Source organism: Muntiacus reevesi, chromosome 14, assembly GCF_963930625.1.
Source record: "Muntiacus reevesi chromosome 14, mMunRee1.1, whole genome shotgun sequence".
NCBI lineage: Eukaryota > Metazoa > Chordata > Mammalia > Artiodactyla > Cervidae > Muntiacus > Muntiacus reevesi.
Genome location: NC_089262.1, coordinates 14858292 through 14871800, shown reverse-complemented (window position 1 = coordinate 14871800; position 13509 = coordinate 14858292). Strand labels below are relative to the sequence as shown.

The 13509-nt window shown below is 44.3% G+C and overlaps 1 protein-coding gene across 1 annotated transcript in view; it reads left to right on the top strand.

The window, feature by feature from the left end:
* The window catches only part of MYO10 (myosin X), a 258106-nt gene that overhangs the window by 53193 nt on the left and 191404 nt on the right, over nucleotides 1-13509 (top strand). The window contains exon 2 of the mRNA XM_065905787.1: nucleotides 1379-1477. Coding sequence (XP_065761859.1) covers nucleotides 1379-1477 — 99 coding nt within the window. The remainder of the gene's footprint in view (nucleotides 1-1378; nucleotides 1478-13509) is intronic.

Genomic DNA, 13509 nt, shown 5'->3' with positions numbered 1-13509 from the left:
ATCACATCTTCTTTATCCAGTTGTCTGATGGGCACTTGGGTTGCTTTCCTGTCTTGGCTATTGTAAAAGTGCTGCTATGAACATTGAGGTCATGTATCTTTTGGAACTGATTTTTTCCTTTCTGGATATATACTCAGGAGTGGAATTACTGGATTATGTGGTAGTTCCACTTTAGTTTTTTAAGGAAACTTCATACTGTTTGCATAGTGGCTGCACCAATTTACATTCCCATCACCATGTATAAGAATTGCCATAAAGGTAACTGTTTATAATTTGAATGACCAGTGAACACCCAGTAATCTCTGCAAACATTTTTATCACTCGTCCTTGAAAACAAACGGTTTTCATGTTGGGAAATCAAAGAAAGAGGAAATTCAGCATTGGAAAGCTAGGTATTTTGATTGCCATTTCATTTAGCCAGTGGGGAAGTAAAAAAGAGAAATAAAATCGATGCCAAAACATTTTGCCCTAGGTTAAAACAGTAGGATCTGGAAGTTGCTATTTGTTGGGCTGTAAATCCAAATTTTGGGGTGCATTTGTTATCTGGTGGAATCCTGCCAAGATTCGTACCAGTGGGACTGGGGTGTAATACTTACTAAAACGTAATCCCTCTCATGGAGAGGTCAGTGGATTTTGTACAAGGAGGAAGTCAGTGCCTTCCAAGTGGGGAAGTGCACGCATGGGGCTTGGACCTGGGAAGTTGGAGCCTGAACGTCCCGTAGAGTTCTCAACTTGAGGTGAAGCAGTGTGGTGACCTGATTAAGCTTGCAGTTTCTTCACGTGAGATGCTGGGCAAGCTACTTCTGGATCTCCACTTCTCCATCTGTACAATGGGATGATAAATGACCTCAAAGGGCATGTGTGAATGAAATGAGATAATCCACAGAAATCAGTTGCATTTTAGCACGGTTTTCTCTGTCCTTTCTTTTCTTCCTCTGTCTAGTGGGGCTCTCAGTCACTCTTGTACATATGTAAGGCTGTGGGTATATGTGGGCTTCCCTGCTGGCTCAGGTGGTAAAGAATCCACTGGCAACGCAGGAGACCCGGGTTCAGTCCTTGGGTCGGGAAGATCCCCCGGAGAAGGAAATGGCAACCCACTCCAGTATCCTTGCCTGGAAAGTTCCATGGACGGAGGAGCCTGGAGGGCTGCAGCCCATAGGGTCACAAAGAGTCGGACATGACTGCTCAGCTAACACAGAGGGCTGTGGGTGATGCTTTCTTTGAAGATTCATTCCTTGCTTATTTGAGAAAGACATTTGCTTTTCAAAAACTGACTTTTTTTAAAGGAATTTAGTTAAGTATAGTAATTTTATGGGTGGTGTTTTGCCACAAAATGCAGTTTCAACTCATAGTTATACGCTCTTTGTTTTATTTACAGGGAACACGGGTCTGGCTGAGGGAAAATGGCCAGCATTTCCCCAGTACCGTAAATTCCTGCGCGGAGGGCGTTGTGGTCTTCCAGACGGACTATGGTCAGGTGAGCAGAGAGCCTGCAGCTTCGCACCAGCCGTGTTTGCTTCCTCTGGGGGCCCTGAGTAAGGGCACGTGTGTTCATCCCCCGCCCCTCATGCCCTAGGCATCTTTTCTCAGTGATGAAACCGAATCCCAAAAGGAATGTGTAATGCACACCTTGAGTATGTGAGAGACGCAGTTAAAAAATTCTCCCAAATGGAAAGCCAAGTGTTCCAGCCAGGACGTGACAGAAGAACACTGCACGTGGCTGGCTTCCCTCCTGGGGATCAGGACGAAGCAGACGTATAGGGTGGTGATTAGTTTCATGGCGACCTTCCCTTAAAGTTTGTAAACTTGCCTAGTGTTGGGAATAGTGGTCTGCCAGTGAGTCTGTAGCGGTGACCTGGTCCCTCTAAAGACAGGATGGAGCAAACCATGTATCCTGAGCCTCCTTATCCACCTTGTGAAGCTACTGAAGAAGCCCCTATGTCTGTAGGGACCTCTGCTCCGAGGTTCCCACTCTTCAGTGTAAAACAAGTGAAAATGACTGAGAACCAATACTTGAATCTACACACTGGCCCATTGATTATATCTGGACAATTGAAAAGGAGCCTAGCTTCTCCATTTTACAAGGAAACCAATTTACAATTTTTTAAAAAATTGAACTCCAGGTGGTTCAGCGGTGAAGAATGGGCCTACCGGTGTAGGAGACACAAGAGGTTCGAGTTTGATCCCTGGGTCGGGAAGATCCCCTGGAGTTGGAAATGGCAAGTCGTTCCAGTTTTCTTGCCTGGGAAATCCCACGGACAGAGGAGCCTGGTGGGCTACAGTCCATGGGGTCATAAAGAATCAGACATGACTGAATGACTGAGCACATATACAGATATATACATACTTAATCTACAATGTTGTGTTAGTTTCAGGCATACAGCAAAGTGATTCAGTTATATGTAAATATGTATATATATATTTCAGATTCTTTTCCCTTATAGATTATTAGCAGGTATTGAATACAGTTCCATGTGCTTATTGTTTATTAATTTATATATAGTAGTTTGTATCTGTTAATCCCGAAGGAAACCAAATTTAATGTTATACAAGTGGGTCCCTCCTTCAGAGGCACATTAAAATTTAAAGACATAAAGAAACGAAAGGAGGCTGTGCGCCAGTATTTAACATTCATTGTTTCTGAATTTTGCTCGGGAGTTGCTTTGAGAACAGACGCTTCAAGGTCAGTGTTTGTGTAGTGTGCGACTGACGGGCTCCTTGGTTATCGAGACCTTGAGCAGAGATGGGCCTCTTGGTAGTACACGCCTCATTTCTGGGCTTGATAAGCAGTGATGTTTCTGGGCTGTTTTGCAGTTTCTGAGTTCCTTTTTCATCTGAGCATCTTGAATGCTCTTCAGGATTTATCTGGTGGTGAAGATGCAGCTGTGATCTGCAGTAGAGGTGGGTGCAGGGAGCGGGGCCCGAAGAGACCCCCTGTCTTACAGTCACTGCTGCCCAGTCTGGGCTCTTTCTCATCAGGTTCTCAGGTAGGGTAATGTGATCTAGAAACTAAGGACCAAGTGACCTGGCCAGCATTTTTGTGTCTTGCCTTCTCCCTTTTCCCAGATGAGAATTCAGCTCCTTTCATCCTTCTCAAGATGATGTAAAAAAGGCAAAATAAAATTTAAACAGTGTATCTGGCCTTACAGAGCTTAATGGAATTCTTTTTTTTTTCTGGCTTACTTTTAATCCCAAAGATACTTTATTTTTCCCCCCTGTTTCCTCTTAAAAAATTGTGATGCAAAGCACATAATGTTAAAACTCGCATTTTAACCATGTTGAAGTGTACGGTTCAGTAGTTGTGAAGTGCATTCCCGTTGTTGGGCGGTAGGTCTCTTGAACTTTTCCATTTTGCAATAATTTACTCAGACAGTGTATCCAGCAAAGGCTTAATTCCCCCAGTCCTTGGTAACCACCTTTCTATTTTCTATCTCTATGATTTTAATTCTTTTTGGTACTTCTGTGAGCACAATCATATATTTTTTGTCCTTTTTTGTTCCTGGCTTGTTTTATTTAAGGTAGCAACCTCAATATCCCAAATATGCTTTCTATTCCTATCGAACTACGCTTTGCTCAGCAGAGGCTTCTCACAAAGCATTTCTAACAACCTCTGAGCTTACTGCCCGTGTCATACATGGTCAGCAGTTGGTGTCGTGTGACCCTATTGCCAGCTGGTCGATGGGCAGCCCCCAGCATCGAAAGGGATGGTCAAGCCAGCAGTTTTATTCCCTCTTGACTTGTATTTATGGACTGTGGGTTTCAGAAAGAACTAAACCAGAAAAGTATATACTTAAACATGAAAGCAGCTCCCAACCTGGGAGTCTTCAATCGGCCATCAAGTCCTTGGTCTTATGTTGTCCGCTCTGTCATTCCCAAGTATAACAACTGTAATTAGCTTGGTGACCCATGTAGGAAATGGTTTAAAATATGAGCAAAGTAAGACAGGTTGGAAAGACGTGGATCTGACGTGGCTCGAGAGCTGGCAGTGGCCGAAAGACTTCTCATTTCTTTTTCTTCTGACCTCCTTCTTTCTGCCTTGACAGCACAGTTTCACAGCAGAGCAGAACAGGCATAACCACCAAGGATTAGAAGTTCTTTACCTACTCCTGGCGCCCAGGCCTGGCACACCCGCTGTTTATCTGAACAGGGAGAGAGGCTTGAGGGAATCAGGTCAGAGATGGAGAGCGAGGCCTTCTCCTGGTCAAACACGTGGTAACTTTTACAGTGCTGGCCAATTTCAGACCAATTTGGTTATGTTCTTATTAAGATATTGGTGTTTCAGAGGGAAAGGGAGGATGGGGAGTTATTTTATGGGTCTGGAGTTGTGGTTTCAGAGAATGAAAATGTTCTGAAGATGAACCATGATGATGGTCACAGAGCGATGTGAATGTACTTACTGCCACTGAACTGTACACCTAAAATGATTGCAAAGAGTTTGACGCCCAGATCCTTTACAAAGAGCTTTTGTAAGGTGCCCTCTTTACTTTGAGAAACAAAGTATCAATTAGAAAAGATGTTATTCTGCCTTGTATTAACTTAGTGCTAGTTTTTAAGTGCTTTCAAAGGTTGCCTAGGGTTTCTCTGGTGGCTCAGACAGTGTAAAGAATCGGCCTGCGCTGAAGGAGGACCCAAGTTCGATCCCTGGGTTGCGAAGATCCCTTGGAGAAGGAAATGGCAACCCACTCCAGTATTCTTGCCTGGAGAATTCCATGGACAGAGGAGCCTGGCGGGCTAGTCCATGGGGTTGCAAAGAGTTGGACACGACTGAGCAATTAACGCAAAGGTCACCTGGCTAAAAGGGAATGGTAGAGAATGTTAGAAGGTTTAGCAGTTATCCTTGGGATTGGACCCGCATGATTTTAAGTGTTGGCATGTTGTAAACAGGCTTTTAAAGGTAATTCAAAGCAGTGTGCTTCCCTGATAGCTCAGTGGCTAAGAATCCGCCTGCCAAGCAGGAGACGTGGTTTCAATGCCTGGGTCGGGAAGATCCCCTGGAGGAGGGCATGGCAACCCACTCCAGTATTCTTGCTTGGAGAATCCCATGGATAGAGGAGCCTGACGGGCTATAGTCCATGGGGTCTCAAAAGAGTCAGACATGACTTAGTGACTAAATAACAACAAAAAGACAGTAGTTAGGGATCACATCACGGATAAAGCCACAGGACAGATGAAAGACACCAGCCGTGCTGGTATGAGGAGAATGACTGCTTGTGGTTGGGAAATATTTTTTTAGGGACAGAATCATATGCAGGTTTTTAACGTGCTGTACCTTCAATGTCTTTAACCGAAGTGATGATGAATTCTAGAAACCTGTTAGGTGATTCAGCAAGGGATTCTGGTGATGACAAAAACACTGATGTCTTACATGCGTGAGAAGAGGCTAAACAGAAGTATTTCATGAAATGTGTGTGGAAGAGTGAATTATTTCTAAGTCAAGTCTCTATGTGAGATTAAAAGGCAATGTGCAACTAAAAAAATCCATCTATTATAAAAATTCAAAAAAATGATTACAATAGCAGATTTTATGTGAGTGTGTATGTCTTATCACAAATGTCCCTAAAATGGGACCACAGGGCCATGGGATACATGGGAGATGATGCTGTATTGTCTCTGGTGAGAGCCCCAAAGGGCTCGTTTTCTTCTTTCACTCAGCTTCTTACAACAATCTGGAATTCTTCCCCTGCCAACATTTAAATAAATTTTAAATTAAAAAGATATCAGTGTTTGAGATCAAATGGTAATATGCAAAAGCTATCTAATGGGCATTTTCTGTATCTTTATTATCAATTTCAGTAAAATTTTTATGCTACCAAAGTATGACCTCTCAGAATCCATAAACTTTCAGACTGTTAGCTGAGTCGTCCTTTGGTTTAGAGCAGTGCCTCTCAAACCTTACATACAGGAATCACTCGGGGGTCTTGTTCCTGATGCAGATTCTGGTTGGCAGGTCAGGGGGTGGGGTTGGTGGTGCTGAGAGTCTGCATTTCTCACCAGCTTCCCGGTGGCGTGGATGCTGCTGGTCCACGGCCCACATTTGGAGTGGATTTATGAGACATTGTGGTGAACTGCCTTAGGGTCGTCGTTTCTGCAGTGGGGAGTGGGAAGTGCTCTTTCCTCCTACATCAAGGGTTTCCAGCCTCTGGGTCATGGGCCGGTGCTGGTTAGTGGCCTGTTAGAAACTGGGCCACACGGCAGGTGAGTGGTGGGTGAATGAGTGACGCTTCGTCTGCATTGACAACCACTCCCACGACTTGCATTACCGCCTGAGCCCCGCCTTGAGATGCTTGCCCTTTCTGTGTGTGTGTGTGTGTGTGTGTGTGTCTGTGAATCACTCGGTCCTGTCTGACCCTTTGTGACCCCATGGGTGTAGCCCACCAGGCTCCTCTCTCCATGGGATTTTCCAGGCAAGAATACTGGAGTGGGTTGCTGTTTCCTTCTCTAGGGTATCCTCCCAACCCAGGAGGACTGAACCCGGGTCTCCTGCATTGCAGGCAGATTCTTCACCCTCTGAGTCCCCAGGGAATCCCCTTTTCCCTATGTGCACCCCCTAATTCTGGCAGTTACTTCACCTGAAGTGTAGCCTGGGATCATGCTGACTGCAGTGAAGCAATGCTCAGGTGGATTAAAGAGCAGTTTTCAAAATCCTGTTTTCATGTTGGAAGCCAAGCAGAGCCACAAGTAACTAAAATCCTGAGATGGGCCGTGGGGTAGGTCGGAGATAGTACTATGTTGTTTTGGTGAGAGCCCTGAAGGGCCCCGTTTTCTTCTTTCATTCGGTCTCTGAAGATTTTGCACATGTGCTCAGCTATTCTATGTCCCCCCCACCCTCAGGGAGATAACTTTTATATTAATCTAGAATTCCATCCCAGGCCAAAGCTTAAACTACTGTAGGTTGGTTCCAGGAATACAGAGGACCAAAGCGTTCCCAGTTGACTCATAACTTATGTTATACTCACCGTGAAGTATTTGCAGATGGAAAAAGAAGCGTGCAGGCGACATGCGAACACGCTGTGTTGAAAAAATGCATAGTTGTGGCCTCTGGAGGAGGAAGCACGTGGGCAGGTCAGCACGTGCTCCAGAAATGAGCAATGACTTGTCTGTTTGCACAGCAAACCTCGGACAGAGATGTAGGAAAAGAGCCCCATGGTTCCCAGGTTCTACAGGGAGCAGATCTGGCTACAGGATCGACTCTGGTGAAGAGAATCGGATGGAAGCTGGCACTAAATGTGTGTCTTTTCCGCAGCGTTCACCAGGCACGCTGGGCAATCCAGGAAGCATCCTTTTGGAACAGTGTAAAATTGACTGATTAAAAAAAAAAGCAAAGAGAAGCAGCTTCATAGAGCAGAAATTGTATGAAAAATAACAATAAAAAAAATGCAAGGAAAAAATCACTACACACACTCCTCATCAAATTTCACAAAATTAGGCCCATAGATTTTTCACTTTGAGAGTCAATTGTTTTATTATCTGTCCTGAAAAGAACCTAATTTGAAAGCTCTGAAATAGCTTAGAGCGATAGCAGTTTACCTGATTAGATTTTAAGGAAGTTCTTAAACTTGCCCCGGTCAACTTCATCAAGACTTTATAACTCTCTGCAACCATCCTGTTGTCTGTTTTGCCTGCCTTGTCCCTCTGTGGGGTCTTCTGAAGTATTTTGCTGGCTGGGGAATTTGTCATCCCAGTCGACAAGTAAATGCCATCCTCTGAAAGCGTGAAAGCGTTAGTCTAAGCTCAGTTGTGTCCGACTCTTTGCGACCCCATGGACTGTAGCCCGCCAGGCTCCTCTGTCCGTGGGATTCTCCAGGCAACAATACTGGGGTGGGTTGCCGTGCCTTCTCTGTGCCCTTCGCTTATTTGCATCAAGTCGAAACAGAGTTGGTTTTAAATGCTGTTCTTCTCATTTTATTAATTGACAAAATGGCCATTAGACTGACTGGTACTTTCAAGTTGTACCACCTCCCTCCACCCCACCCAGATGGACTTCCTCAGGCCAGAGAGGAAATGTCACCTGCATTATTAATAATCACATCTCCCGTTTAATGCCATCTCTAACCTTTTGGGTTTGACTTTCGCTTTGACTTGTTGGAATTAATACTACGGGCCTCAGTTCAGTTCAGTCGTTCAGTCGAGTCAGACTCTGCGACCCCATGGACTGCAGCACACCAGGCTTCCCTGTCCGTCACCAACTCCTGGAGTTTACCTAGACTCATCTCCATTGAGTCAGTGATGCCATCCAATAGTGGCATCACTGTGGACCTAATTTTGTGACATTTGATGATGAGTGTGTGTAGTGATATTTTTCTTTGCATTTTTTTGTTGTTGTTATTTTTCATGCAATTTCTGCTCTGTGCAGCTGCTTTTCTTTGCTTTTTTCACTCCTTCACTTTGCCCCCACTGGTGCCTTTTTGTGTCCCTTGAATGGCATGTAGATGTCGCAGCTTTGGGACCCCGGCACACCCCATACGAGCCCTCTCCGTGGAGCAGAGGAATCTCCCCCAAGCCTATGGAGGACTGGAAACTTGACCGTGGGACCCCCCAGCAGGTCTCCCATCTCACAGTCTGAATGTCAGCCTGAAGCTCCACCGATAGTTAGGAATCAGACAGCTAGCACTCGGTGATTTCACCTTGAGGTTGGGAACAGGTCAGTGATGGAGCCTCCATCTTTTAACCGAGTTAAGAGTTTGTTCTGCAAGGAAGCTGCCTGTGCATGTGGGCCCCCGGGAGCCCAGGAACACCCACCCTTGTCAGCAGCTGCAGAAGTGGCATTCCTGGCTTCGCAGGCAGAACCAGCTGTTGGCTGAGGCAGCTGCCGGGTAAATAGATCTTGCCCGCCAGCCCCTTCTCCAAGAGTGCCTGGGGAGGGAATGAGCTGCAGTTGGCTCAGCACCCCCAAGTCAGGTGGGGCCATCTGGGGTCCCCCCGGGCAGCTCCGGAACCAACAAGGAGACAGCTAACCTTAGGAGGAGAAGGAGCTTGGGGGACGCTAATGATGCAGAAGCAGAGTCTTTCAGATGCTTTCAGTGACTCTCAGAGCCGGAGTCTGGGACCACAGGACAGATTTCTTTCTGTGGCCAGCATAGGACTCCCTTGCGTTTACATTATTTTTAAACAAACAAAATGTATATTCTAGCCCCTTCTCAACCTTTTCCCTCCTTTTTCATAAAGAGAAGCATTCTCATATTAATGCACTGAATAGGGGGAAGCTTTTGAGGAACAGTTTTTTTTTTCTCTTAAAAGGAAAGAAATGTATTTTCCCTCATCTTAGCCTCTCAAGTCTCAGGTGGCCCTTGTATTGCAGCCGGTGCTTTTGGCCAGATTAACCTGTGGGTTTGGTAGAACCATAGGTAGTTGCCATCTCTGTGGGACGAAAGAGTTGAATATTGGCAGTTTTCTGTGGTTGAGCCTAATAGTGTGGTGTGTGTGTGTGCGCACTTGTGAACACTCAGTCATGTGTGACTCTGCGACCCCTCTGTTTGAGCCTAAGAGTGTGTGTGTGTGTGTGTGTGCATGCTCAGTCAGTCGTGTCTGACTCTTTGTAACCCCATGGAGTGTAGCCCACCAGGCTCCTCTGTCCATGGAATTTTCTAGGCAAGGATACTGGAGTAGGTTGCCCTCTATTTTAACTGTGTGTTTTAGCTTACCAATGTGTTTGATTTAAAGATAGAATTTTCCTGATGACAGACAGTAAGTTGAACAAAGAAGGGTTTGTTTTGTTGGTTTTTGTTTTTTTGCAGTCCAGTTGAGAGGCAAAGCATGTCCCTCAAAGGATATACAGCCCTGGCTTTTGGGCTTGAATTCTATTGCATCTTGAATTTTGTTGTGTGTATGTGTATGTGTTGACAGCTGTGACATTTGTATTCCTTTTTGGGTTTTCAGCTTTTTGGATGGGTGTCTAAAATATTTGCTATGATCTCTGCTACAATTGTCCAAATCTTTTAAAAAATTTTTCGCCAGTTTTTAAGTTGAAGTACAGTTAATTTACAATGTTGTGTTAGTTTCAAATGTACAGGAAAGTAATTTATACATGTATAAATAGTATTTTCCAGATTTCTTTTCTAGGTTATCACAGATATTGAATATTCAGCATATTGAATATATACTATATATACTATATGTATATTGAATATATACACATATATATATATACTATATATGTGCTATGGGTTGGCTATTTTATATAAAGTAGGGTGTGTGTATGTGTTAATCCCAAGCTTCTAATTTATCCCTCCCCTATCCCCTTTGGTAACCATAAATTCCTTCTCTAAATCTGTGAGTCTGTTTCGTAAATAAGTTCATTTGTGTCATTTTTTTTTTATTCCACATTACCACGATAGTTCTTAATTTTGTCTTTCTCTGCCTGACTCTTAATAAATGTCTGAATTTGAGTTGAAAGAAAAATGAATGGATAAGTCCACAATTGATCTTTTGACCTGGAACTTGGGTTTTCTTGTGTCTGTGTGTTTATTGTGGTAAATATAAAATTGACTCTCTGAACTGTTGTTGAGTGTATGATTCAGTGGCATTGATTACATTCATAATGTGTGCAACCATTACCACTATTTCCAAAACGTTTGCATCATCCTAAGCAGAAACTCTGTAACCAGTAAGCTCTAAATTCCTAACCAATTTGTTTTTAGCCTACTTTCCTCTTGGATACCTTTTTTGTGCTGCTCCTGGATATAAAAGTGCGTTAAACATTCTGGTTTGTATTTGTTAAGGAATAGACACTGTTAAGAAAGAACTGCTTTATTTTGATGTGTTTTTTTTTTTTTAATGTTTATTTTATATTGGAGTTTAGTTGATTTTGGGGCTTCCCTTGTAGCTCAGTTGGGAAAGAAACTGCCTGCATTGCAGGAGACCCGGGTTTGATCGCTGGGTCGGGAAGATTCCCTGGAGAAGGAAATGGCAACCCACTCCAGTATTCTTGACCGGAGAATCTCATGGACAGAGGGGCCTAGTGGGCCACAGTCCATGGAGTCGCAAGAGTCGGACACGACTTAGCAATTAAACCACCACCACCATTGTTGATTCACAATGTTGGGCTAGTTTCAGGTGTAGAGCAGAGTGATTCAGTTGTTGTGTGTGCATGTGTCTGTCCTTTGCAGATTCTTTTCCCATATAGGTTATTACAGAATTCTGAGCAGAGTTCCCTGTGCTATCCAGTAGGTCCTTGATGATCATGTTGTATATAGTAGTGTGTTTACGTTAACCCCTGGTGGCCCAGATGGTAAAGCCTGCAGTGCGGAAGACCCGGGTTTGATCCCTGGGTCCGGAAGATCCCCTAGAGAAGGAAATGGCAACCCACTCCAGTATTCTTGCCTGGAGAATCTCATGGACAGAGGAGCCTGGTAGGCTACAGTCCATGGGGTTGCAAAGAGTCAGACACGACTGGGCTACTTCACTTCACTTAACGTTAATCCCAAGAAAGAAGTGTTGTCGACTTAGCTCCAGAGTCCAAGGATGGAGAATTAGATGGTGACTTGAATCTGCTGACCCTCAAAGTGCGTTTGGCGCTGACCTTGTGATGTGTGCTTGGGGGTGGACAGCCCCACCCCTGTGGTGGATGAAGGGCGCCGTTCAAGAGTAAGTTGGCTGCACAGTCAGCCAAAAACTGAGAGGAAAGAGGGAGGTGCTGGTGAAAAGTGGCAGATAATTTTTAAAAGATCAGATGTATTTGGTTTCTTTTGTTAACTTCAGAATGGGTCCATCTGTTATTCTTGGAATTCACTGCCATAAAAACAGTGCAGCTGTATTAAAAAGTCAGTGTTGAGCTGGGAAACTTTAAATTCTCTGTGCTTTTCCCACATTTCGCTGTTTCATCCTGAAAATACCCGTCTCTGAGATGGATATTAAACATAAGCCCATGGAGTTTCTTAGAGTCAGAATATACTCCAGAGACTGAACACCCCTGGGGCTTTATCTTGCTTAAAGACCAAGTAAAATGCAGTTTGTCCAACTTACTTGGTTTCGAGTGGAAAAGAAAAATGTTTGTAGGCCTGAAAACCATGTGATTGACTCTCTAGATCTCTTCCAAGAATCCGATTTGGCATTTTGTGGCTCAAAGATGGAAAGTCAGATGTTTCCATTAATTTTTACTCTGGGAATATAGGAAAAAAACAATGTCTAATTGTTGGTGTACTTAGCTCTAGGAAAAAAAAAGTGCGTGTTTGTAAATCTGCATAGCTCTGCTTAGACACTTGCTTCCTGTAACTTGGGAAGAGGTTGCCATTCATGCAGGCTGAGGGCTTGTGTTTCCCTTTCAAGAATCTGGTTCCTGCAGAGATGCTTCTGGTCCTGCCCACCTGCACCCAGGGATGAATACCTGGACGAAGACCTTTCCACGAGGTGTTTCTAACCTCTATTTCCAAGAGGACCATTACCTTGACTTTTTATCTCTCTCTCTTTTTTTATTTCATGTGTCTCCTCACCAAGCTTTCTGAGAATGGGAATCTGTCATTGCTGGGTCCTTAGCACTTCGGGCTTTCTTAGTGGCTCAGATGGTAAAGGGTTCGCCTGCGATGCAGGAGACCTATGTTTGATCTCTGGGTCAGGAAGATCCCCTGGAGAAGGGAATAGCAACCCATGCCAGTAATCTTGCCTGGAGAATTCCATGGACAGAGGAGCCTGGTGGGGGCCACAGTCCGTGGGGTCACAAAGAGCTGGACACCACTGAGCGACTAACACTTTGTTTCACTTTAGCATTTAGGAGCAGAGCTGGCCCTTGAAGGCACTCGATGCTGAATGCCTCTGAGGCTCTGTTTGCAGTCAGCACGGAGCCAATTAGAAGGACACGTCATTAGAAGAATGTGTGCTCTGCTGAGCACATATTACATTTTAAGAAGGAAGTCTCAAGTCTGAAAGGACCAAAAGTGACAGAAGAAAAAAACCTCCTTGTCACAAGCGTCATGTTGGGAGTTTGGCTGGATTATTTCTGTCCTGGCCATGTACGAACCACCCTTAGGCCGTGTAAGACCTGAGCAAAATAAAGAGCCATTGAAAATAATTAAAAGGAATGACTTTTTCAAAGGAATTATTTTACTTTAGATAGACTCCAAAAACATATAACATGCATTTTTTTCTTTTTTCTTTTTCTTTTTTTTACCGTGTCAGCATAACATGCACTTTTGTTTTTTGAGGAGGAACAGTTTTGTGTTGAGTTTGGTTCAGATTATTTTCCCAAAGTTTGGCATTTTGAAACCTGAGATGATTCTATATATTTCAACATCTGCACTGAAACAGGCGGAGACTTACAGTAACAAATACTATTAGGTACATTGGTGTTGTAATGAGTGTGAGTTGTGTGAAGTGTCATAGACCTTAGCTTGCCAAGGGCGCAGACCCCTTCCGTTACCTGCCTTATCCCCAGCACCTCTGAAAAGTCCATCGTGATGGCTCAGATGGTAAAGAATCTGCCTGCAGTGCGGGAGACCCAAGTTCAATCCCCGGGCCAGGAAGGTCCCTGGAGGAGGGAATGGCAGCCCACTCCAGCATTCTTGCCTGCAGAATTCC